General features: G+C 33.7%; 1 protein-coding gene across 3 annotated transcripts in view; it reads right to left on the bottom strand.

Annotated features, from left to right (window-relative positions):
• ARID4A (AT-rich interaction domain 4A) overlaps nt 1-23,167 on the bottom strand; it is a 58,645-nt gene that overhangs the window by 33,440 nt on the left and 2,038 nt on the right. The window contains exons 1-10 of one of the 3 annotated variants that reach the window (XM_027111368.1): nt 22,805-22,909; nt 21,769-21,879; nt 19,647-19,712; nt 18,534-18,624; nt 10,351-10,430; nt 10,167-10,261; nt 8,787-8,919; nt 5,494-5,573; nt 3,788-3,864; nt 3,235-3,401 (exon numbers count right to left, since the gene is read on the bottom strand). In XM_027111368.1, the coding sequence (XP_026967169.1) occupies nt 3,235-3,401; nt 3,788-3,864; nt 5,494-5,573; nt 8,787-8,919; nt 10,167-10,261; nt 10,351-10,430; nt 18,534-18,624; nt 19,647-19,712; nt 21,769-21,879; nt 22,805-22,867 (963 nt within the window). In that variant the 5' untranslated portion in view covers nt 22,868-22,909. Of the gene's footprint in view, nt 1-3,234; nt 3,402-3,787; nt 3,865-5,493; nt 5,574-8,786; nt 8,920-10,166; nt 10,262-10,350; nt 10,431-18,533; nt 18,625-19,646; nt 19,713-21,768; nt 21,880-22,804; nt 22,910-23,167 lie in introns of those variants that run through there. The other 2 variants (XM_027111369.1, XM_027111370.1) reach the window with 2 other exon arrangements.

Genomic DNA, 23,167 nt, shown 5'->3' with positions numbered 1-23,167 from the left:
CATCCAAAGTGAATATAAGTCAGGAGTAAATGAATACCTGACATCATTGTTTATGTTTACATGAACTTTTCAATCAATTTCAAAGCTCAAAAGGAAATTCAGTAATATCTTTTCTAATATAAAAATGTCCTAACAAAAGACATTTAAGTAATACCCACAAAAATATTCTCCAGAACCTTTTTCAATATAATTATCAATGACTTAAAATGTAGAGTCATCAATATAGGTAGGACCTACTTCTGTCAGACTCTCAAGTCTCTTCCTACCCAGTAATAGTATGAAATATATTTCTTGTACTCAAATCCTGAACTACCAATGCTTAGGAATTCAAAACAATATTAAGTATAAAAGATGCTACTCCACAGTAAGTCTCAAATCTCCTGATCAAGGCTATGTTAGGGTACTCAAAGTATCAAATATAAAAACAATGTGCACTGCCCATTAGTACTGCAGAAGTATCTAACACTTGTATGATTCTACTGCATAAAATTTACAAACACCAAATGGCTGGCTGAAGTATTGTTACAGTGGTTTACAGAATATTATAAAAGATCTTTTTGATCATTGTCAAGCAACATTAAATCCTCATGGAAAGCATAGCATAATTACATTTTGGGAAGAATATGATCTGTAATGTAAATATAACAGCTTAGCCTCACTTATATAGTAAAGGCCTGTAATGACTAAGCCAGGTAGGCCCTGGCTTATCAGATTTTAATTCATTTTATACCATATCCATTTTCTTCCTTTGCTAAATATAGATTAAACTGCTTTTCAGTTTTACAATATATCAAATTTTAAAAAATTGCTGTCCAAGACAGGTTAGAATGATTCAGCATCTAAATCTTAAATCCAAGAGCAAGAAATGCAGCTGATTTTTTTTTTTCTAAAGCAACCCAATCTCACTAAAGAAAATCTACTTGTACAGCCAGAGAAAAAGAGGAAATTAGTTTCTATTAGGTAATTCAATGAAGTATATGCATGAAAATGAATATCTGAAAAATAGTTTTAAATAATCATATAATCAATGACTACATTTTGCGATTGTGCTTTTCTTTCTTTAGTAGATGAAAAGCATCTTGGTTCACTTAATTTTAACAGTTCATAATTTAAGTAATACATTTTAAGAAGATACTATCCTTACAAAGGTCCTTACCTTTTTAAATTTCTTTACTTACTACCTGCAAACAATAGGTAACAGAGCTTGCCTCTGCTCTTCATTCTTTTTTACTAACATTTACTCACAGCTTAAACAAAACATTATGACTTTTACAAAATTAATAGCTATAATAAGACCACTATTTACTACTTACTATTTTACAGCCATACTCTCTACCCTTACTACTCAGCCTTTTTAACCCTCTTTGTTTAAAATTTCAGGTTTTTTGGGGGGGTGGGGATCAGGGAAAATGCATTTTGAAAGGGATACAAATCAAAAGTATTAGCAAAAATAAAGAGACTATGTATTTCAGTATTTGGCAATATAAGATCCTAACTTCAATGTTTCAATGTTAATTCAAAAAAAAAAAAAAAAAGCAAAACCAGACTCCAACAGTTCACACCCTGAAAATGTGGCCTATTTACCCTGAAAACATATAATCTATAAATAAATACAGATAAAATACAAAAATCACATTTAATATTTAGACTTTAAATCCCAAAATTTTTCCAAACTGTCATTTTCATTTCAAACTCTATCTTATGTTTCAGAAAAATAGCCTTCATCCTCTGATATTCTAAAAATAGACTCCTACTGTCTCTTTTACATGAAACAATTACGCTTGGTTACGAGTCCTACCATATCAGCCAAATCATCAATACCTAAAATTCTTATTTAACCTCATTTCTGGCAATCAAAATGGTAATATATAAAAAAAATCTTACCTATATGCTGCATTTTCTTTCACATGTAAAATGGTTAGATTCCCCTTCTACTTAATCAGTACAGTATCTGAACATTTTTCAGTCTGACTTGCAATATTTGCTTTTCCTCTTAGGGCATAGCATCCGCAGGGTTATACAGCACTACTTACATTCTCTTCCACATAAAAATCAGACATTACATGAAAGGAAAAGAAAGACAGCCCATTTCAAAGCATCTGGCAAACCTCCACTGGCAACCCGCCAAGCCTCTGCAAAACCTTCCTGTCTTTCCGAGCATGCTCACTTAAAACCAACAGCCCGTTACTATGGCAACTCTGTAGGCAGCCTGTAAGTATGAACCGCCATTCTGATTTCAGAGTGCAAAAAGCCAAATACTGCAGGGGAAGTAAAAGGGAAGAAACACCCTATGCCCTATATCACATACAAGTACACTCATTTTGTTTCAAAAATTCTTATTTGTGTATGTAAAACAGAAACAAACATTCCACATTTTCCAAGCAAATATTTTTCATGCTCAAATAGGTCTTTTTCAGTAAACTCATTCTCTTTGTCTGCCCTGAAGCCCCTTTACCTCATAACAACCAAAACTATACTGGACAGTTTATCCCACTTGACAAAACACTGCTGAAAAAATAGACAGCAATATTCATGAAAGCAATTATGTGGTACTTCATGAATGATTTCCTACAATTACATATACATTCTTAACAACACAGTGATATTACAAAGAAAACCATTAGCACCTATAAAATACAATCTAAATCTTTTCTATGATTTATCCAACTGCCAAATGAAATATTCTTCCATTTAGATAGGATTTTTTTAATCCTCATTATCCTTGAGATACTGTGAAATGTCTGAAAGAGGTGAAATTTCAAAGTTAAGACAGACCAGACCCGTGTTCAAATCCCTGCTCTCTACATTTGAGCTGTGTCATCTTTGGAAAGTTATTTAATCTTTCTGACCCTCACTTTTCTCTCTAAAGTAGAATAATAACAGTTACTCCATCTGGAAATAATTTAAATGAGTTAACACATGTAATATACCTAAAAGTTACATTTCCTTCCTCCTTGGTTATTTGGAAAAGATGTTATTAAAAAAAAAAGTCTGCACTTGCTGCTCATTTAACCTGAAAAGTTCTTCTTTGTAATCTCTTACCCACTAAAAATTAGTTCTGATTTGCCCACTAAGCTAAAAGCCAGAAAGCTCCCCCTTCCCCAAATAAAGCTGAGCTAGAAAAAGACAGCAACAAATAATATAAAGAATCTAAACACAGGGAAAATATATGAAGGTATTATTTTTAGAGTATTGAAATGTTTTCATATGTTACAAACATGAAATTTCACCTACCATCTCTTCTTCTTCCTTTTTGGCCTCCTTTTCCTTCTCTTCATCATTTTCTTCAGCTGGGCCAACTTCATCATCACTACTGGATGACTCAAGGATTTCACTTATATCCATTTTCCAATTATCAGGAACAACTCTAGTTTTTAAGAAGATGCTTGCTTTCTGCAGCCCTAAAAATAAAAATGTACTTCAGCAGTTGTTATGGAATTAGCACCACAGAATAATACAAAGCCATGACATTCAGAGTCAGAAGATCTGGATTCAAATTCAGCTGTCATTTCTAAAATGATACAGTAAATTTGAACATATAAGTTATAATATTATATTAATGTTTATTTTTCTCTAGGGAATACTGTCAGAAATGTTAGTGATAAAACATACAAAGAATTAAGGTCAAATACTTTATCTAGATATTAAAAAAAGGCATTAAAGAAGAGTGGATACCAACTCTAAACAGTTAAAATGGCACCAGAAAATATTCAGTCTTGCTTTTGCCACTAAATTTGCCATTTAGAGTCACATCATGAAATAATGAATTGATTCATCCTTATTTTACCTGGTTTAGCAGAGAGCTCAGATTCAGGTAGACTGAGAATGTCTACTTCCTTGATATCCTTTCTTGCTATAGAATAACTAATTATAGAGAAAAATAAATAGGAGGGAAACCATTACTAAATAAGAATTATCACTTAAAGAGTCATGTTAACACACAGAAAATATAAATCTCAAAATCAAAATTATTTTACTTATAAATTGTTTTAAAAAGACCATGTATATCCTAATCCTTAATAAAGGGCAAGAGGTAATATAGGCAAAGTTAATATCTTAATTCTAAAGATTCACATACTCAAAGCACACTAATTTGAGAGCCTCACATTTGTAATATTTCAATTTATGCAACCGTCTTACCTACAATATGGGGTAGTTTATTTATATCAGCATGGTATTTTCCTTATAGTGTCTATTTTGATCTTTCATATTTCTCAAATTTACTATTCAGTTCAGTATGAAAAATTTAATAGATGGTAACATTAAAATACTTTTATCATTGTAAGATATATTATGGTATCAAATTTTTCACAGAGAATCACAACTCAATGAATACATAATTTTACATTTTTTGGAAACAAAGCAAAGTTGAAGTGAAGGAAGGTTTCTAAAACTCTGACCTTTTTTTAAATTAATTTTTATTGGAGTTCAAAATCTGACATTTAATCAGAAAAAAAGTCAAAATAATTATTCTAGTAATATAAATTCTATTAAAAGTAAATTTCATGTTTTATAATATGAAATAGTACACATAATAAAAATAAAGAATTCTTACAATTAGGGCTTCCCTGATGGCTCAGTGGTCAAAAATCTGCCTGCCAATGCAGGGGACACAGGTTCCAGCCCTGGTCCGGGAAGATCCCACATGCCGTGGAGCAATTAAGCCCATGCGCCACAACAACTGAGGCTGGTCTCTACAGCCCGTAAACCACAACTGCTGGAAGTCTGCACGCCTAGAGCTCTTGCTCCACAACAAAAGAAGCAACCGCAATGAGAAGCCCGAGCACCGCAAAGAAGAGTAGCCCCTGCTCGCCACAACTAGAGAAAGCCCGCACGCAGCAATGAAGACCCAACGCAGCCAAAAATAAATAAATAAAATAAATTAAAAAAAGAATTCTTACAATTAAAAAGAAAATCAATACTATGCTTTATTTTAAAACTTTTTAAATATTATTCTCAAATACTGTTGTTCAGTTTTTATATAAAAATTTTAGGGATTTCCCTGGTGGTGCAGTGGTTAAGAATCTGCCTGCCAATGCAGGGGACACGGGTTCGAGCCCTGGTCGGGGAAGATCCCACATGCCACGGAGCAACTAAGCCCATGCGCCACAGCAACTGAGCCTGCACTCTAGAGCCCGCGAGCCACAGCTACTGAGCCCACGTGCTGCAACTACTGAAGCCTGTGTGCCTAAAGACTGTGCTCCGCAACGAGAGAAGCCACCGCAATGAGAAGCCCACGCACCACAATGATGAGTAGCCCCCACTCGCCGCAACTGGAGAAAGCCCGCGCACAGCAACTGAAGACCCAAGGCAGCCAAAAATAAAATAAATTTATTAAAAAAAACTTTTTTTTAAATAACCTACATTACAAAGAAGTCAAAACATATTAGGTAACAACTTCTCAGTTCATGAAATGATTAAATTTTAAAAAATAAAGTCTTGATTTCCATTTTTTTCTCCCAATGTAACACTATTAACTGATTCATTACTCACAATTTAGAATCGATAAATGACCGAATTAAACATTGGTCTTTTTTCACTGTGATATCATCATTACAACTGGGAGATACTACCTGAAATATAAAATAAAAGCAGATTGATTACTACTTTCCCTACTCAAAGAAAGAATATATTTTTTAAAATAACAATTCTGGATCCCCTAACTTCTTGAAATGATTATATTTGACAAGAAATACGTTCATTGTCAACAGCTTCCATACCATAATAAATTTACTTACAAAAGATTGCCTTATAATTTTTCTTTAGCATATTGGCTTTCTAGATATTTAATATACACAGTCATTAGATAATAAAATGAATAATTAATGAAATATAAACCATAATGTGACCACTTTAAAAATATTAGGATTTATTCTAAGCCAAATAACAACAACTCATTTACTGTCCAAAAAACAAAATGTATGATCTATGATGAAGACATGCCATATTATTATTTTTTTTAAATGCACTTAAATCAGGATCAATTTTGAAATCTGGCTATTTGGTTAAAATAAGCACCTAAGTTCCCATTCTTACCAAGGCATGTACAATTTTTAGTATTTAAACAAGTCAGAGAAAATCTGAATGAAGAACTTTTAAATTTCTTAACTTTTAAAAATAACAAATGTCTTAACATTTGTAACTAACCAATCTCTGTATATTCTTTATAGAATTTAATATTTAAAAAACATTAAAGACTACTAATAAATTGCTGAACTGTACCTGCTCAACATTAGCCCCTCTGTGGTAATCGAGCACCAACCACAGAACTTTAGGCAATGATGGAAATGTTCTGTCGGCACTGACCAATATAGCAGCAATGAATCACATGGGGCTGAGCACCTGAAATGTGGCCAGTTCAACTGAGAGACTGAATTTTTAATTCTATTTAATATTAATTAAGTTACAATTTAAACTTAAATAGCCACACATGGCTCATGACTATCATATTAAACAGTGTTATGTCCAGACAATCAAAAATTCTTGGCAGTTGTATCAGCTGTTTTAACATCAGATGGTATTAAATGTTTTTTTGTTAGGTGCTGGTAATTACTAGACTAATAATATAGTTGTGTCTGCCCTCAAGGAGCTAACACTGAAATGGAAGGGTAAATACAAAAAGATATACAAAAAAAAATAACGAAGGCTAAGTACAGTGATACCAACTAGGCATAAGATAAAATATCAATAAAAACACCTAGGAGGAAGATTTAACCAGACCTGGGAAGGGAAAATGTGTGGCAGCAAAGGCTAAAGGTAAGTCTTAAAGGATGAGTAGACAGAACCCAAGGCTTAATTACCTCATCTGTGAACCATTCTAATGGCCTCCAAATTGATTCCTATCACCTCCACTGCTTTCAACAACACTCCATTCACCATACCACTGCGTCATTAACATTCCTAAATATGCAGCTCAAATAATGTCACTCTTCTGCAAAATTCTATGCAGAACTATGTCCAGATTCTTTAGATGAAATTTTAAAGACCCTTCTGCCCTCAATCCAAATTATTTCCCAGTCTTCTTTCCTATTATGCTCCTATTCACATCTAATATTTAGCCAAAATGACTTCCCAGAGCAAATAGTTTCATGAACAAACCCCCTTCTTTCCTATTACTTATTCTGTTTCTTCTAAGAAAGTTCTCTAGTGAAGCTCTGCTAACTAACTTTAAATCCTTCAAGGCTCAGCTCAAAAGCTTCATGAAGGCTTTTTATTTTTTTTCTTTTTGGATTTCCTTCAAATAAATGCAAGGTCTCAGGACAAGAAATCCTAATATTGAATGTATACTATTTTATATTACAGTTACTTGGATTATTCTCTGCAGTACACTAAAATCATCAAATGTAAGATTGAGTCTTACATTGACTCTTACTCATCTTTCATTTTATTACCTGGGAAATGATAAACCTGTTGAGTAAATAAAGGTTTTTTTTTTTTTAATCTCTTGACAAATTATGACCTGAGTATTCTGAATCCAAACCCATTTACTTGTTGGCCTATACAACTGAAAGGTTCAAAGGATTTTCAGACTTTTCCTATGTGAAGTAAATCTACTACACAGGAATTGAGTAATGTATTTACATGCACATAGAAACCTAAAAAAAAAAAAAAAAGGCCTCAGTTCTTTAAAGGAGGCTAACCTAATTTGGGAGGTATTTTGTGCCAAAATTATTAGAGATATAAGTGATATCAAAACTCAGAGAAGAAGGGGCATACTTATGTTAAAGTGGTTAGGGGAGAATCTGCAGGAAAGGTAGGACCTGAGCTGAGCCTTAAGACATATTTAAGAGAGGAGTAGGAAGAAGAGAAAAGGGAGATAGGTATTACCAAGTACTATTGATTCCTCTTGTGAAGTAATTCTCTTCCCCATACCTTCTCATTCCTTTCCCAAGTAAGCAAAGGTTAGTTTTCTCTACCAACCTACCCAAGATTTGCCATTTCTAAAGCTTAGGTATACCCTTCCTTTCCCTAAAACTCTTTGTCCTATTCCAGTGTCTGCACCAAAAGTTTTTTAAATTACTGTATAATATTTAACTACTACACAGTCTTTGAGATGTGTATAGTAAACTCCTTGAGGGCAATGTGTTATGTCTCATACCTCTTTCTTTTCTTAAGGAGCTTAGAGCAAAGCTGAAGTCACTGCAAATCCTTAGTAAATACTAGTTGATTTAAGGGGTAAAGGACTGGAGGAGTGAAGTGTCTTACACAGGGAGCAGTTAAGAAACAGCCTAAGTAGACAGCTTACACTGAAAATGAGAAACAAACTAAAAGCTAAGGATGACCACAGATACCCATCTAAAAATGCAGAATTGATTCACTAGGCAGAGTCAGTGCCGGTTTTTTTTTTTTTTTTTTTTTTTTTTTTGAGAATGGGACTATCATGATTAAATCAATGTTTTAAAATTTCTCTATAAAAGTTACTTCTAGAAAATAAGTCTGAATTTAGTAAAGAAAGCATTCAGGCATCAAGTTAAGAGAAGCTGGTGGTAGGTACTATACATCAGGTGAAAAAGGTGATGGGAACAGAGTAAACACAGACCACTGGACACATTTTGAAGGAAAAACTGAAAGATCTCAATAAATACTTGGTTACAGAGAATTAAAGAAAGGAAATAACAAAAGAAGACAGTGAAGAATGTGGGACCTGAGTAGGACTGCTCAATTTTGCAATAAAGTCCAAACTAAATTTGTGTAACACTCTCAAAATATTTTAAATGCTTTCTTAAAATCCATGTTAAACAAATACTTTAAATGGTTAATTAACTCTGCAAAGAAACCATACTTACCAAAGCAGGATACCATTCACTCTTCTCAGATGTAGATACCACACTTACAACTTTTCCTAATAATTCATCATTGAGACGTCGCTTATCTTCATCTTCCTCTTCACTACTTTCGTCTTCTTTTTCATCTTCGTTACTAAAAGTTAGAATAACTTTATCATAATCTTAACATCAACCATTTTTGATACAGTCATTACCCCAGGGTAGTAGCCTCTTCATTCAAGTCGGAATTGAAGAAATGGATACTTCCCTAGCCCTAAAGGGGTAGTCCTGCGCTGTCCATGGTAACTCTGAGTCCACTTCACTAGATCAGTGAGGACCTGGACTTAGACTCTCATGCCAACCACTGGCTGGGACAGAAAACCTATATCACCAGGAAGTATTCACTGTGCCAAATACAGTTTAAGAGATTGCCCTTCCACTTTTTATGTATGCCAGGTTCCAGATAATATAACTCTAATTCTCCAACAGGTTAGGAAAAGATCTCACCAAACACATCAGGAGGTTTATTTAGATAACCTATCTGGATAACTAAACAATCAGACAAGGCCACAATGAGGAAAAATCTACAAAACAATTGGCCTGTACTCTTCAAAAATGTCACTGTCATGAAAAGACAAAAAAAGGCTGAGGAACTTTTCTAGATTAAAGGAGACTTAAGAACCACGTAAACTAAATGCAATGCATGATCTTGGATTGAATCCTGGAATCAGGCGATGGTATAAAGGCTATTATTGGGACAACTGGCAAAATCTGAAATATGTATTATATATTGTCAGATAATAGCATTCTATCAATGTTATCTATTCTGAATTTGATAACCATACTTCGATTATATAAGAGAATGTCCCTGTTCTTACATAAACTATTTAGGGGTAAGAAGTCATGATGCTTGCAACTTCCTCTTAAATGGTTCAGCCAGTTAAAATTATTATTAAATAAAAAATAATTATAATATATGTATATAAAGACAGGAAATGATAAAGCAAATGTGTCAAAAAGTTTTAATAATTTAGTGAATCTGGATGATGAGTATATGAAAGTTTATTGTATTATTCTTACAATTTTTAAACTTGAAATGTTTTTGAAATAAGAAGGCTAAGAAAACACATATACGCACATAACATAGCAAAATAATCCTATCAATTAAGGAATTTGGCAAAGTAACTCAAAACAAAAATAGCCTTTTTTAAAAAGGGGTTGAGATCATTATTCCTATTACTTTGTCCAAGAATTAAGAACAAAGTCTACTCAGGGTAAAATGTCTAAAACAAGGATACAAGATGCTGTGGAAAGGCCACCCAAACAAATTTCACCACCGTAGAAAAACCACTTATTTAATGTCGTGATAATTGTAATGTTACTGTACATGAAAACACTCACACAGGCAGAGAGGACCTCCTTCCTCTGTTCGTCTTCTTTGCAATTACTGGAGTTCCAAAATGCTCTGGATTTGTTAATGGAAGCTGGTCAAGAGTCTGGATAAGAAACAGACAAATTAAATCACTTTTTGCTTCTACATTAGTAGCTGTTGTTCAATTTTAAAAGTCCATCCATGTTACCCTACCTCACTCTCAGCAAAATGTCTCTCTCCTTTTAAGCATAGTGAGGTACGTCTCAATGTTCTCTCATCACCATCATCAAACACTGCAATAGGCAGAAAATATCAGAGAATTTATGCACACTTATTGCTATTTACCTGGAGCTTAAGAACCATTGTTAGTTACGCTTCAAAACCTTTTAAAATTTACACACATTTTTCATTCTATAGATACCAAACAAACACAGGTTAAGGGCTGCCCCAAACTGCTTAAGTGTCTCCATTCACTTTTTCAATCTCTATCACTACAGAACGACCTCTTAAACCATGAGCAACCTAGTCAAAGCACAGATATTAAATTACCTTTAATTTTAGAAGAACGAGCAAAAACCTGGTTTGAAAAAAAGAAGTAGGGGATTCCCTGGTGCGCAGTGGTTGGGAGTCCGCCTGCTGATGCAGGGGGCGCGGGTTCGTGACCTGGTCCAGAAGATCCCACATGCCGCGGAGCGGCTGGGCCCGTGAGCCATGGCCGCTGAGCCTGTGCGTCCGGAGCCTGTGCTCCGCAACGGGGGAGGCCACAGCGGTAAGAGGCCCGCGTACAGAAAAAAAAAAAAGAAGTATTATGGGTTTTTCCGCAACAGTTATCAATGGAGTATCTCTAATGTCCAGAAACTGCCTGACTGCTCGTAATGCTGTTGGTTCATTCTACTGCTTCTACTTATTTGCATGATAACCTAATACAACAGAAGTACTGGCTGCCAAATTCTAAAGTCATAAGATTCAACTTGTTTCTTTTGCTAGAGGAGGATGCAAGAAGTTTAGAAATAAAAGTTTAAACACCAGAAAGAGAATTTTTTTAATTCTAAAAAATAAGTCATAATTGCACAGAAGCTTTCTCAAGTTTTTATTTCTACTACATTTAAAAGAAATACTACTTGGAAACTATGTGTAAATATTTCAAGAAAATGGGGGCAAGGAATTTAACAATTTACCACCAATGCTCTTCATATATCTAGCTATATATATTATTTTGATAATTTTATAGGGTTTTTTTTTAACATCTTTATTGAGGCATAATTGCTTTACAATGGTGTGTTAGTTTCTGCTTTATAACAAAGTGAATCAGTTATACATATACATATGTTCCCATATCTCTTCCCTCTTGCGTCTCCCTCTCTCCTACCCTCCCTAAGGTTTAATTTTCTAGAAAGGTACTCTGATTTTACCATCTAATATTCACAAAGAAAATTTTTTCAGAAGATACCTGATGCCCAGCATTTTGAAAAAATAAAATACAAGAAGACAGAATCCTTACCTCTGATACTTAAAATGCATATACACATCAACAAATGTTTATATATATTATGGAAAAAGCACATACACAGGAAAGCATACATAAACAAAAGTGATTATTATTTTAAGATTTAATCCTTATTTTTATAATTCTACATGTTTTCCAATTTTTTAATATTTTTCCAATTTAACAGAATATATTAATGTTAAGAAAGGAAAATTCTACATTATCTTGATTTAATATCTTAAAATCTTTACCTTGTTACCTATATAATTACAATCCTGAATTTTTTTTAAAGGGCTGCTTTATTAGCAAAAACTTTGCCTTTGAATCATAAACTTTTTTCACGGTAGAAACTTAACTATGTAAGAGTACTCAACTTCTTCAATATTTATCCACCTCAGTCAGTTCCTTCTCTTAGACTAAAGACACCTAGTTTAGGTTCTCTTACATGCAGGAGACAATGCAGAGAATATTAAAAGCTCCTGGTGCACATATTTAAAGAACCATAATAATTCCGCAAAATCATCTGTGTTATACACTGTCAATGATGCAGAAATTAATGACCACCTGCAGACACAATGACAGGATAAAACACAACATCCTCCAACAATTACATCACCAATCTACACTTGATTAACACTACTTTAAACATTTGTATCACAATTATGATTTATATGGTGTCATCGAGTCTGATAAACCACTGCTCTTTGAAAAATTCAAAATCATGAAATTATCATACCAAACTTAAAATAATTTTTCATGTTATTATTAATGTCCATAAGTATGCTAAAGAATAAAACTTAAAAGTTCCAATTTTCCTTAATGCCTACAATAGCAAAGACGGTGACACTGGACACGCACATATACATCATATACACCACATTTAAGTGGTAGAGATGTGAGGAAGGAAAATGAGACTATAAGACAAATCACTAATATCAAATTTACGCAACAAAATCTTTTCCACAAGGTTTTATTATTAATCAATGGCAGCCCCAAATCAAAATGCTCTGATGAGAAATTTCAACAATTTAACATTCTGAGTTCTTGTTTTTCTAAAATATTCACCTTGAAAATATATCAGATTTTTGAAGGAAAAAATTAATCTCACTTCAACACAATTTTACCATGGTTAGAAATAAGGTAAGGACCAAAGTCAATTGTGGTACAAATAAGCGTTTTACATTTTTTCACAGGAACCGAACCCCTTCCAACTTCAAGTGAACAAAGAGAAACAGAATTTTCTCTGTTTCTCTTAAAAAATATTTTTAAGAATTTTTTTTAATTCATAAAACTATACAAAGGTATGTATTTGAGTACTTTATACAAGTTTGTTGAGCCATATAACTTCTCAAGATTTTCTGAAAGACAAACAGAAAACTTGACAACATAGTGGACCTATTTAATCATGACATCCCTGATTATCAAAATCATTAAGAAGTTCCATCTAGGGCTTCCCTGGTGGCGCAGTGGTTAAGAATCCGCCTGCCAGTGCAGGGGACACTGAATTGAGCCCTGGGCTGGGAAGATCCCGCATGCCGCGCAGCAACTAAGCCCACGCGCCACAACTACTGAGCCTGTGCTCTAGAGCCCACAAGCCACAACTACTGAAACCCGCGCACCTAGAGCCCGTGCTCCGCAACAAGAGAAGCCACCACAATGAGAAGCCCGCACACTGCAAGGAAGACCCAACGCAGCCAAAAATAAATAAATAAATAAATAAATAAAATTGATTAAAAAAAGTTTCCTCGGGCTTCCCTGGTGGCGCAGTGTGAGTCCGCCTGCCAATGCAGGGGACACGGGTTCGTGCCCCAGTTCGGGAAGATCCCACATGCCGCGGAGCGGCTAGGCCCGTGAGCCATGGCCGCTGAGCCTGCGCGTCCCGAGCCTGTGCTCTGCAATGGGAGAGGCCACAACAGTGAGAGGCCCGCATAACGCAAGAAAAAAAAAAGTTTCCTCTAGGGAATTCCCTGGCAGTCCAGTGGTTAGGACTCTGCACTCTAACTGTCAAGAGCCTAGGTTCAACCCCAGGTTAGGGAACTAAGATCTCACACGGCATGCGGTGCGGCCAAAAACAAAAAGTTTCCTCTATAACTTCCATGTTAGAAATATCATCTTAAAGAACACATAATTTGAAGGCATTGAACACTGACTCTAGCATTTTGATAAGAGTGAAATAATTAACTGGTGTGTGTATAGTATATTAAGCTTATTTTTGGTTCAAGGTGTATACTACAGCACGCCAAGAGAAAAAAAGTCAGAGTATAAGGATTTAGTAATTATAAGATATGAAATGTCTTATACTTGCCAAAAATGGCATTTGAATAGATCATTCACTGAGTGCAAGAGAGCAGATACTACAAAAGTTGTATCTCTGTTAGTATATTACATAAAAATTCTAAAACCTAATTTGAGGACAATGACAAAGCTAAGACTCTCTCTATAACATTAATCGTACTAGACAAAATAATGCTAATGGAAACAAAGACTGACCCTAAACTGTTAGAATTCAAAGAAACAAAAGTAAAAGGGATCTAATCTAACTACTAAATACAAAAGATTTACCTGTTATCATAGCACTGTTAGATGCTGGAGAATAATAAGATAATAACAACAGTAAATTAACTTTATCTATCCAAAGATATAATTGGCTATTACTTATTAAGCTTCTACTATGCCCTAATCCTCACAGCAGACTCTACAGGGTCGGAATCACTATCTTCCTTTTATAGATAAAGAAATTGAGAATTAGAAGGTTCATCTATGAGCTACAATTTAGTTAAGGGGGGATCAAAATGAATTAACAAACAGGTAAGAAACAGAGGCATAAAATGAACACTGGGAAGAGAGTTTAAGAATTCTAACTTGATAAACAACAAGGTCCTACTGTATAGAACAGGGAACTATATTCAATATCCTGTGATAAACCATAATAGAAAAGAATATTAAAAAGAATGTATACATATGTCTAACTGAATCACTTTGCTATACAGCAGAAATTAACACAACACTGTAAATCAACTATATTTCAATAATAAAAATTAATTTTTTTAAAACCCTCAAACTTTATCTTGTTAATAAACAAAAAACAGACAAAAAAAAGAATTCTGACTTGGTGAAAATAAGTATTATTGTTATATCTGCTTATATCGGTAACAATTAACAAAACATTTCACGTGATACAGTAAAAACTTTAAAATTAAAAATATATGCATACCCTAGGTAAAACCAATAGTTCTGTTGCTCATAAAATCATCTTTGATAACTATAGAAGCCCCTCAGCAGCTAAGATCAAAAACTTCAGGAATCTGGAAATTTAAGAAATTAACATTCAAATGTATAATTATGTTAACAAAATATCATGAGATGTTAAGTCTTACAGAAGGCTATTTTAAACAATGGGTTAAAGCCTATCACAGGACTAAATAGATTTGTTACTTAGTACTTTTTTTCTTAATGAATGATTTTCTAGTCAGGGAAATAACCATTTGGCTTTGAAAACATTTTGTGGTTGATTCTGGTTATAACAACATTTGTCATAAGCAGTTCTAATCAAATTAAAAGCCTTATAAGCCTACAGTACATTCTACAAAAGTCAGTCCATTCACCAGGTTAATGTAACCCTCCTCTACTCCTTTAACTTAGAATTTCCATGAGATCTGATCAAACTGATGTGCAAAATAATAAGAAGGTATGAAAAAAATCCAGAAACTTAAAAAGCATTTGTCACAATATATCAATGATCGAAAATATTTTAGTGTTAAACTTGATATATGATGTGTTTACGTACATTTATATATAAATTATTTAAATTAAAAGCAACTTTCTCCTTTACATTTTCAAATACCATGTGTTATTTTTATATTCTAACAAAGCAAAAGAAGAACAGTTTTAGAATGTCTTACAGTTATATTTGTCAGGAATTAAAGGCAACATTCAAGTGGAGATATGAATTCTAATCCCAATTTTGGTATTTTCTGAATGGCTGGACAGATAACAATATACTTCCATACATTACAGATTCCTTATCTTTAATGCAAGGAAAAGAACTGCCAAATGAATAAGCTACTAGGAAGCATTGTTTTATGATAGGAAGGGGAAATATTTCAAAGTCTCAAAAAACATAAAAATCCATGAACTGGTGCTATTTGTTGTTCAACACTGGAGGGCAAGGTATTATTAGATTTTTTTTAATTGAGTTATATTAGATCCATAATCTTTTACAAAATTGAACATTCAGCTATAATATGAAAAATTAATACCTATATTATATAAGGAGTTAATAACAGTTTCTCAGATAACTTTTGATCACTGATAATTATAACTCCTATTTAATCCAAATCAGCAGTATGGTATCTCCTTTTGTTTCATTTTTAAGAGCCTGACATAATTTCAAGTTCTTTTAAAATCAAAAAACATCAAGACCATTAACAATACTTTGAATACTTTCTGATTCTACCTATATAACACTTTGCTAGGAATTAGAAATCAAGAAAAAATCCAGAAAAGAGCAATTAAGTAGTCACTCAATTAAAGAAAATTATAGAAAGTTCATGACCTGTGAGAGATCACACATTTTATTTTGCCATCTTTTAATAAGGATCATTCTTTATGTGGCCTACATCCTTCAATACGTAAACATTCTTTATAGCAGAGTGCTATAAAGAGAATAAGAGAATATACTTAATTCTCTTAATACTTAAGAGAATAGTGCCTCTTAATAGTTAATACTCTTAATACTTAAGAGAATAGTGCCTCTTAACATCTTAAAATTTTTTGGTCACTGTCTCTCATTACACAGATGCAAAAATTTTAAGTATTTTGGATTCTTCTCCCCTATTTGGTCTCTGTTTCTATAAATGTGGTCTGTTTTTCTAAGTGTGTACTAACTGCATTAGATTCAGCCAATGTGCTTATAAAAAAGATTCTTGGGTTGCCATCCCAGACCTACTAAATTAGAGAGATTTGGGGTCCTCAAATCCTTTTTTTTTCAAATGAGCACCAAGTGATTCTTATGTACACTAATGCTTAATATATGAATCATATGCAATTAAGATTCTAAGCTCTTTGAGAACAAGAATTATACAATTTCTTCTGTTATTGTCTATCAAAGAAAATCACCACAGAGAATGCTAAGTAGCAACTAGTTTTCATCAATACTAAAGTGCCATTCAGGTAAAGGACAGAGATTGCTATTCATAAATGAAGGATTATTCTGGGGTGCAGAAAATCCAAAATGTGAAAACCTGAAAAGTATTGCTGCTGCAGAAGTGTAAGCATTACATCAGGAAAACTTCACAAGTATTGTGAATGTAACCTTGATATTGGGCACCAAACAGGATGCATGTTAGTATTCAAACGTGCATCATATTATTTCCCATGACTCTGCACACATCAACTCCTGTAATTTTTACCACTGCTTTGTTTAATATAGCAAAATTGTATCCACTTAAAATCTAACAGTTAATTTTAAGCTTAGTTTTTAAATCTCTAACAACTATCAACAGTCACAATTAAGCCTCCTAAAAATATATAGTTCAAGGGCTTCCCTGGTGGTGCAGTGGTTGAGAGTCCACCTGCCGATGCAGGGGACAGGGGTTCATGCCCCGGTCTGGGAAGATCCCACATGCCGCGGAGTGGCTGGGCCCGTGAGCCATGGCCGCTGAGCCTGCGCGTCCGGAGACTGTGCTCCGCAACGGGAGAGACCACAACAGTGAGAGGCCCGCGTACCGCAAAAAAAAAAAAAAAAAATATGTATATATATATATGTATAGTTCAGAATAATAGCACTATTGTGAACCAACACCAACTTGTAGGAGGTCTAAGAATAAAAATGGTTAGAAAATATTAGGTACATACAGCACATTGCTACTTCTAATAGAAGCCACAGAGTAATACACAGGAAGTACAATTTTCAACCAAAGCGTGTTCTTCACAGCTTTGAGCATCAACTACAGATGAATGATGTTTACCCAAAGCAACAAATCAAGTAAACTAAAAATAAACCTAAAGGGTCATTTCTTTACCTTCTGCAAGGAAACCACAACACTATAATTATATCTTTTATACCAAGACATAAATGTAAAAACCAAATAATGCTATAGATGTTCAGTGTAAAGCCAACGATTGGATGTTATCCACAGGACTGTGTAGTCTGAAAGTAATGAGAGGAGACTTGGAAATCTTAATTATTGCTATTCTCATCAACGTAATGACAGCAACAATATAGGTACTACATTTAGGTTTTCATTTACGTGCACTGTGACACTTGTTGCTACTCACTACAGTAAAGTTTTTTAAAGCCAGTATAAGCTTATGCATGAAATGTTAAGAATGAATTCACATTAGCAGCATATATATCTTTCGTGAAAGGTGTTACTAAGAGAGTCCTGACTGCACTGAAAATCAAAAATTAAGCTATGATCACCTAGGCTTGAATCTACTCTGGCCCAAATTTTTTTAGTCTGTAAATTCTGTGGTAATATCTATAGCACCCTTATATAGAATAGGCAGCAATACAATAAAAGACTGCAACTATGCAATTTTAATTGTAATTCCAGAAAAAGTTTAAAAGTCTGATGACTTACAATACTAAGTTGTATTGACTTTTCTAACGGAAGAAAAATAACCATATAATTTAACTTTCTTGAATGGAAATATCAAGATAACCTAAAAAAGAAGTACATTCTTGGATGAAATAGCCATAAGTGGCCAAGTTACTATAAAGAGATAATTGGGTTTTTTTTTTACCATCAGGGTGTCATTAAAATTTTAGCTGTCTATATCAAGTAAATTGACAGGAAAGAATACATATTTCTCTGCCAAGGTAATGATTCAATGAATTTACAAAACAGAGAGATAGATATGAAACCCGCAAATTAAATCCTCTATATTAAATTACCTAACTACCTACCCACAGTATACCAACTAGCATCTGTCAACTTGCTGATAACAGCTTCCTGAAAGGATCCATCAGATGTCCTTGTTTCAACAATGGCTCCAACCTAAAACAAAAAATCGAAATTTCATCACCAAATTTAAACAAACAAACCAAATCACTCGTACCAACTATATGACCTGGGTTAAAAAAATGTATCTATTTATGGTAATTATACCTTACCTTGGCTTAGATCTTTATCATTTATAGTGTTCATACATTTACCATGCAATTCAAGTCTCAAAATGCTTAGGCTTAAGTAAGATAGCTATTATTACCCCTATTTTACGTGTTGGAAATTGTGGTTTAGGAAGAGAGAATAATTTGCAAAGAGTCCAGGATGAGAACCCAGTCTTTTAAGTCTCATTTCAGAGCTTTTTTTTACTACATGATACTGCCTTCAAGAAAATTGTGGAATGTAAGAACCAAAACACCATAGGACAGCAAAAACAGCTTCAATTTTCTTTCATGTAAATATTGAATATTGGATTCAACATTTGTATTTAAGGGACCTTTTAGATAAAGGTTCACCTGGAGAGAGAGGGATGGACCAGTTGACCTTCTTTCAGCTTCCAGACCTTTGTATATCAGATATTAACCGAAGTGGTACTCTGACATAATGAAGATTTATAACATAAACAAATGGCCAGAAATGGATGGAAAACATAATGTAGGTATTCATTAAATTGAACTATTAAGTCAACATAGTTTACTTGGTAAGTTAGAAAAACAGAAGATTCAGACTTATGATACTGGTATATTACACTTATCAAGCTAAACACCTGTGGCAACAATATGAAAAACAAAATGTAGTATTCAGTCCAAGAATTCAAAACAAAAGGTAGCTGAAACTCATGTCCACATATATTAAATTATCCTTCTGTAAGATGTTTAACATTCTTTAACTAAGGATATAGCCATTGTAATATTGTAATTTATACTAACTCTACAACACCTTATTTGTAATTTTGTTTTCTGATTAACATTTTTTAACATTTTAAAAGTGTATCTACAAATATAAAATCCAATAAATCACTGTATGAATTTACGATTCATCATTTCAGATTGTAAACTGTACAAAATACGTACTCTTAAAGGACCCTTTACTTGGTCATCTTGCACCAATTGTGTAGTATTATCCTGTTTCAGGAGTACCTAAAAAACATTTTTGCACAATAGTTTGCATGTTACTTTTAAAACAGTACATTTATGGTAATACTGTAACAAAAATGTCTTTATACTTTCTTAGCATCCTGGAGTTACCTCTGGTATAATACTTATTCCACTGTATTTACATTTATTGTCTCTCTCACTAACTGTGAGCTCCTTGAGGGCTGGAGTCCTCCTTCTCACTATATCTCCAGCAGTTAGCAAGTGTCAATACATATTACAGGCACTTAATAAATGTTTGCTGAATTGACTATAGAAGGTTTATAATCTGTAGTGATTATTGTAAAACCTTAAAATGGCCTTCATTGCTTTTTATCAACTAGTCATAAAGGTTCCGTCGCCAAGTATATTTAAAAAAAAACAGCATCAAACTTTATTGCCTACATGCAAGGTAAACAAATTAAAACCAGAAGTCTTCTGGTCCTTTATAAAGTAAACCTAAATAATAATCTGATATGCAATTCAGTCACAAATAAGTGCTCCCTTCTACTACAGATCCTCCCACATATATAAGGTAACCTGCTCTATTAAGAGAGAGGGAGAATGGGAGAGGGAGACGGAAAGGAAGCATGTACCCAAATAAGGGGAAACTTCAAATTCTAGGTAATTTATGTATAAGACCTCCCCAGACAATCACTGTATTGATTTTAAATTAAATAAATTAACCTACAAAGAGCCACAATACTAACAAAAAGTTAAAATTCTCAAAGAATTCCAAGTAAATATTTAGTAAGGAAATCCTGTATAGCTGACATAGTAAAAAAGCTATATGAAACAAGGAAGAAATGAATGTCAAATGATATCCTAAGAATACTCGAAGAAAAGTTTCACCAGCAGATGGAAATTTAAACAGAAAGTTTATAATAATCATAGATAACTCTATTTGTCTACCACACAAATCACACTCCTCTAGTTTAATGGTTCTCAAACTTCAACATGCCATCAGAAACACTTGAAGGGCTTGTTATAACACAATCACAGGACCCCATCCTCAGTGTTTCTGACTCAGTTTGTCTGGGGTGGGGGCCTGAGAATTTGCATTTTAAACCAGTTCTCAGGTGAGACTGATGCTGCTGGTCCTGGGTCCACTGTTCACTTATTCATTCAACACATTCTGAGCGCCCCCTGTTTATAAGGCACTGCTCTAGGTATTGTGAACAGAACAAGGGAAACATTTCCTCCTTCCAGGGTGCTTAATTTTTGTAGGAAAGGATCACATATGTAAGTGAAAAGCAAATTGCAAAACTGAAAGTACAGAATGATCCAATGATAATAATAACATCAACACTGTTACTGAAAGGCACAGCACAGAATTTGGTAGAACACGTAAAGGCTCTTTGGAGTAATATCACAGAGGACCTCCATTATTATACAGTTCCACAATGTTAAAAACTTTATAATAAGCACGGATTACCTTTGTAGTCTAAGTAACTAAGATTATTAAAAGCATTTATATAGAAAAATTACTAGGAGTAAACACAAAATGATAATAGTAGGATTTCTGAGGTCAACTATGGCTTTTAATCCTTCAGTACTTTTCTGTACTTCCAAATATTGTACAGCAATCAATAACTTTTTTCCTGGTCACAAAAGCATCTTAAAATTATCTTAGGATAAAATTCTTAAGTCATTTTTATCGCTGTCTTGAAATGATAATTCCCACTGTTTTGTTTTTAGTAATCTATTGTTTTTTCTAATTACTTGAAATCATCGCTACCTGAATAACATGAAAGGAGAGAAAACAGATTATAGCCTAAGTAAGCATGCTACCGCAAACAGGAAAGATCCAAATGATGGGAAGTATCATGAGTATGGTATTTCATGGAAGCACTTGGAATAATTTCTCATCTTGAGTTCTTTATTTCCCAATTCTTAGTGTGCTTTTCCTATAGTTTTGTATATAACAGTGCTTTCACATAGTAATGATTCACGAAGTGAAGTAATAGTTCAGTAAATAAAATGTTGATTTGTAGTCTCCGAATTCCATCCCTAATTCTCTTCAATCGAGTTAATAAAGCTGTTCCATTAAAAAAAAAATTACCTTAACTTTTACCAGCCTTTTCACAGTCTTAATTTTTGCCTCACAGAAGGCACCTCGGTACTTGGCACTGACATCAGTTCCCACTGTCAGGTAGGCAGGCTCATCCGCCGCCTGATGAAAGGAACATACAATATGAATGTCACTACTATTTTCCCCTACTCCAACCCCAAGTCCCATCAAAAGGTTCTGTATTTCAAGTAATAAGAACATTAACATTATTTGCTTATTAATATCATTGATAATTTGAAAAATATCCCTAAAGCAAACACTTTAGTAGCAATCCTTTACTTTATAAACTATATCGTGAAAACATAAAACAATTTAAATTGTAACTAGAAAGTATCAGTAGGAAATATAATGTTTTTTCATTCAGATACAAAATGATTCAACAATTTTATAATATATTTAAGAAATGAAAAAATTTAAAAATCCAGAAAAGGTATATTTATTTTAAGTGTCTCATAAAACTTTAAGTTAGTTATGGCCTCCTGAAATTTTGTTTTCAAATTAAAAGAAATATTGCTATTAAAATTAACACTAACAAATACATAATTAAATGTGTTTTGTTTTGTTTTGTTTTGTTTGCGGTACTCGGGCCTCTCACTGTTCTGGCCTCTCCTGTTGCGGAGCACAGGCTCTGGACACGCAGGCCCAGCGGCCATGGCTCACAGGCCCAGCCGCTCCGCGGCATGTGGGATCTTCTCCCGGACCAGGGCACGAACCCGCGTCCCCTGCATTGGCAGGCGGACTCTCAACCACTGCGCCACCAGGGAAGCCCAAATGTTTATTAATATAGCTACATAAAGGCAACTGTTTTTGGATACATAATAACTGTACAGATAATAAATGAAGCCAACCCTTTTGATAAGGAGAGCATTATTTAGAAAAATCATTGGCTAAAAGCTGCATTTTAAAGCTTTAAATCTAAATTAACTGATGAATGCAGAGATGTGAACTGAGGGTAGCTGTACCTAGTTTATCAATATTAATCTTCTTGGTATATTTAAAAAAAAAAGTTTCACAAAGAAATATCTACTTTTAGCAAATGTCCGTGATCAGAATGATACATGGAAAGATGTGAGAAATTCCACTCCACCATTCATTTTAATCTTGACAGTAACAGAATGACTGCTATCTCAATCTGTCATTTTAAGAATATTTTCCAAAAGTTAAGTGTATTCATAGAAGCTCAACTCAACAATGCTAAGTGCAAAGGTGACAGTGTACACTTCAGAGAAATACTTTCAAGTAGAAAATGATTTTTCATTAAGTTTTCCCAACTAACATTAAAAAAGGTACACTGTCATTTCAAGGAGATAAGAAAGCAAGAGGAAGTTTGGGAAAATCCTGTATTTCAGAGCTTAATACACTGAAAGAGTAAATGAGTAAGGAATCAAGT

Source organism: Aethalodelphis obliquidens, unplaced genomic scaffold (assembly GCF_003676395.1).
Source record: "Aethalodelphis obliquidens isolate GAN/ISIS:26980383/991018 unplaced genomic scaffold, ASM367639v1 scaffold10, whole genome shotgun sequence".
NCBI lineage: Eukaryota > Metazoa > Chordata > Mammalia > Artiodactyla > Delphinidae > Aethalodelphis > Aethalodelphis obliquidens.
Note: the sequence above shows the minus strand (reverse complement) of the source record. Positions and strands in the feature narration are given on the sequence as shown.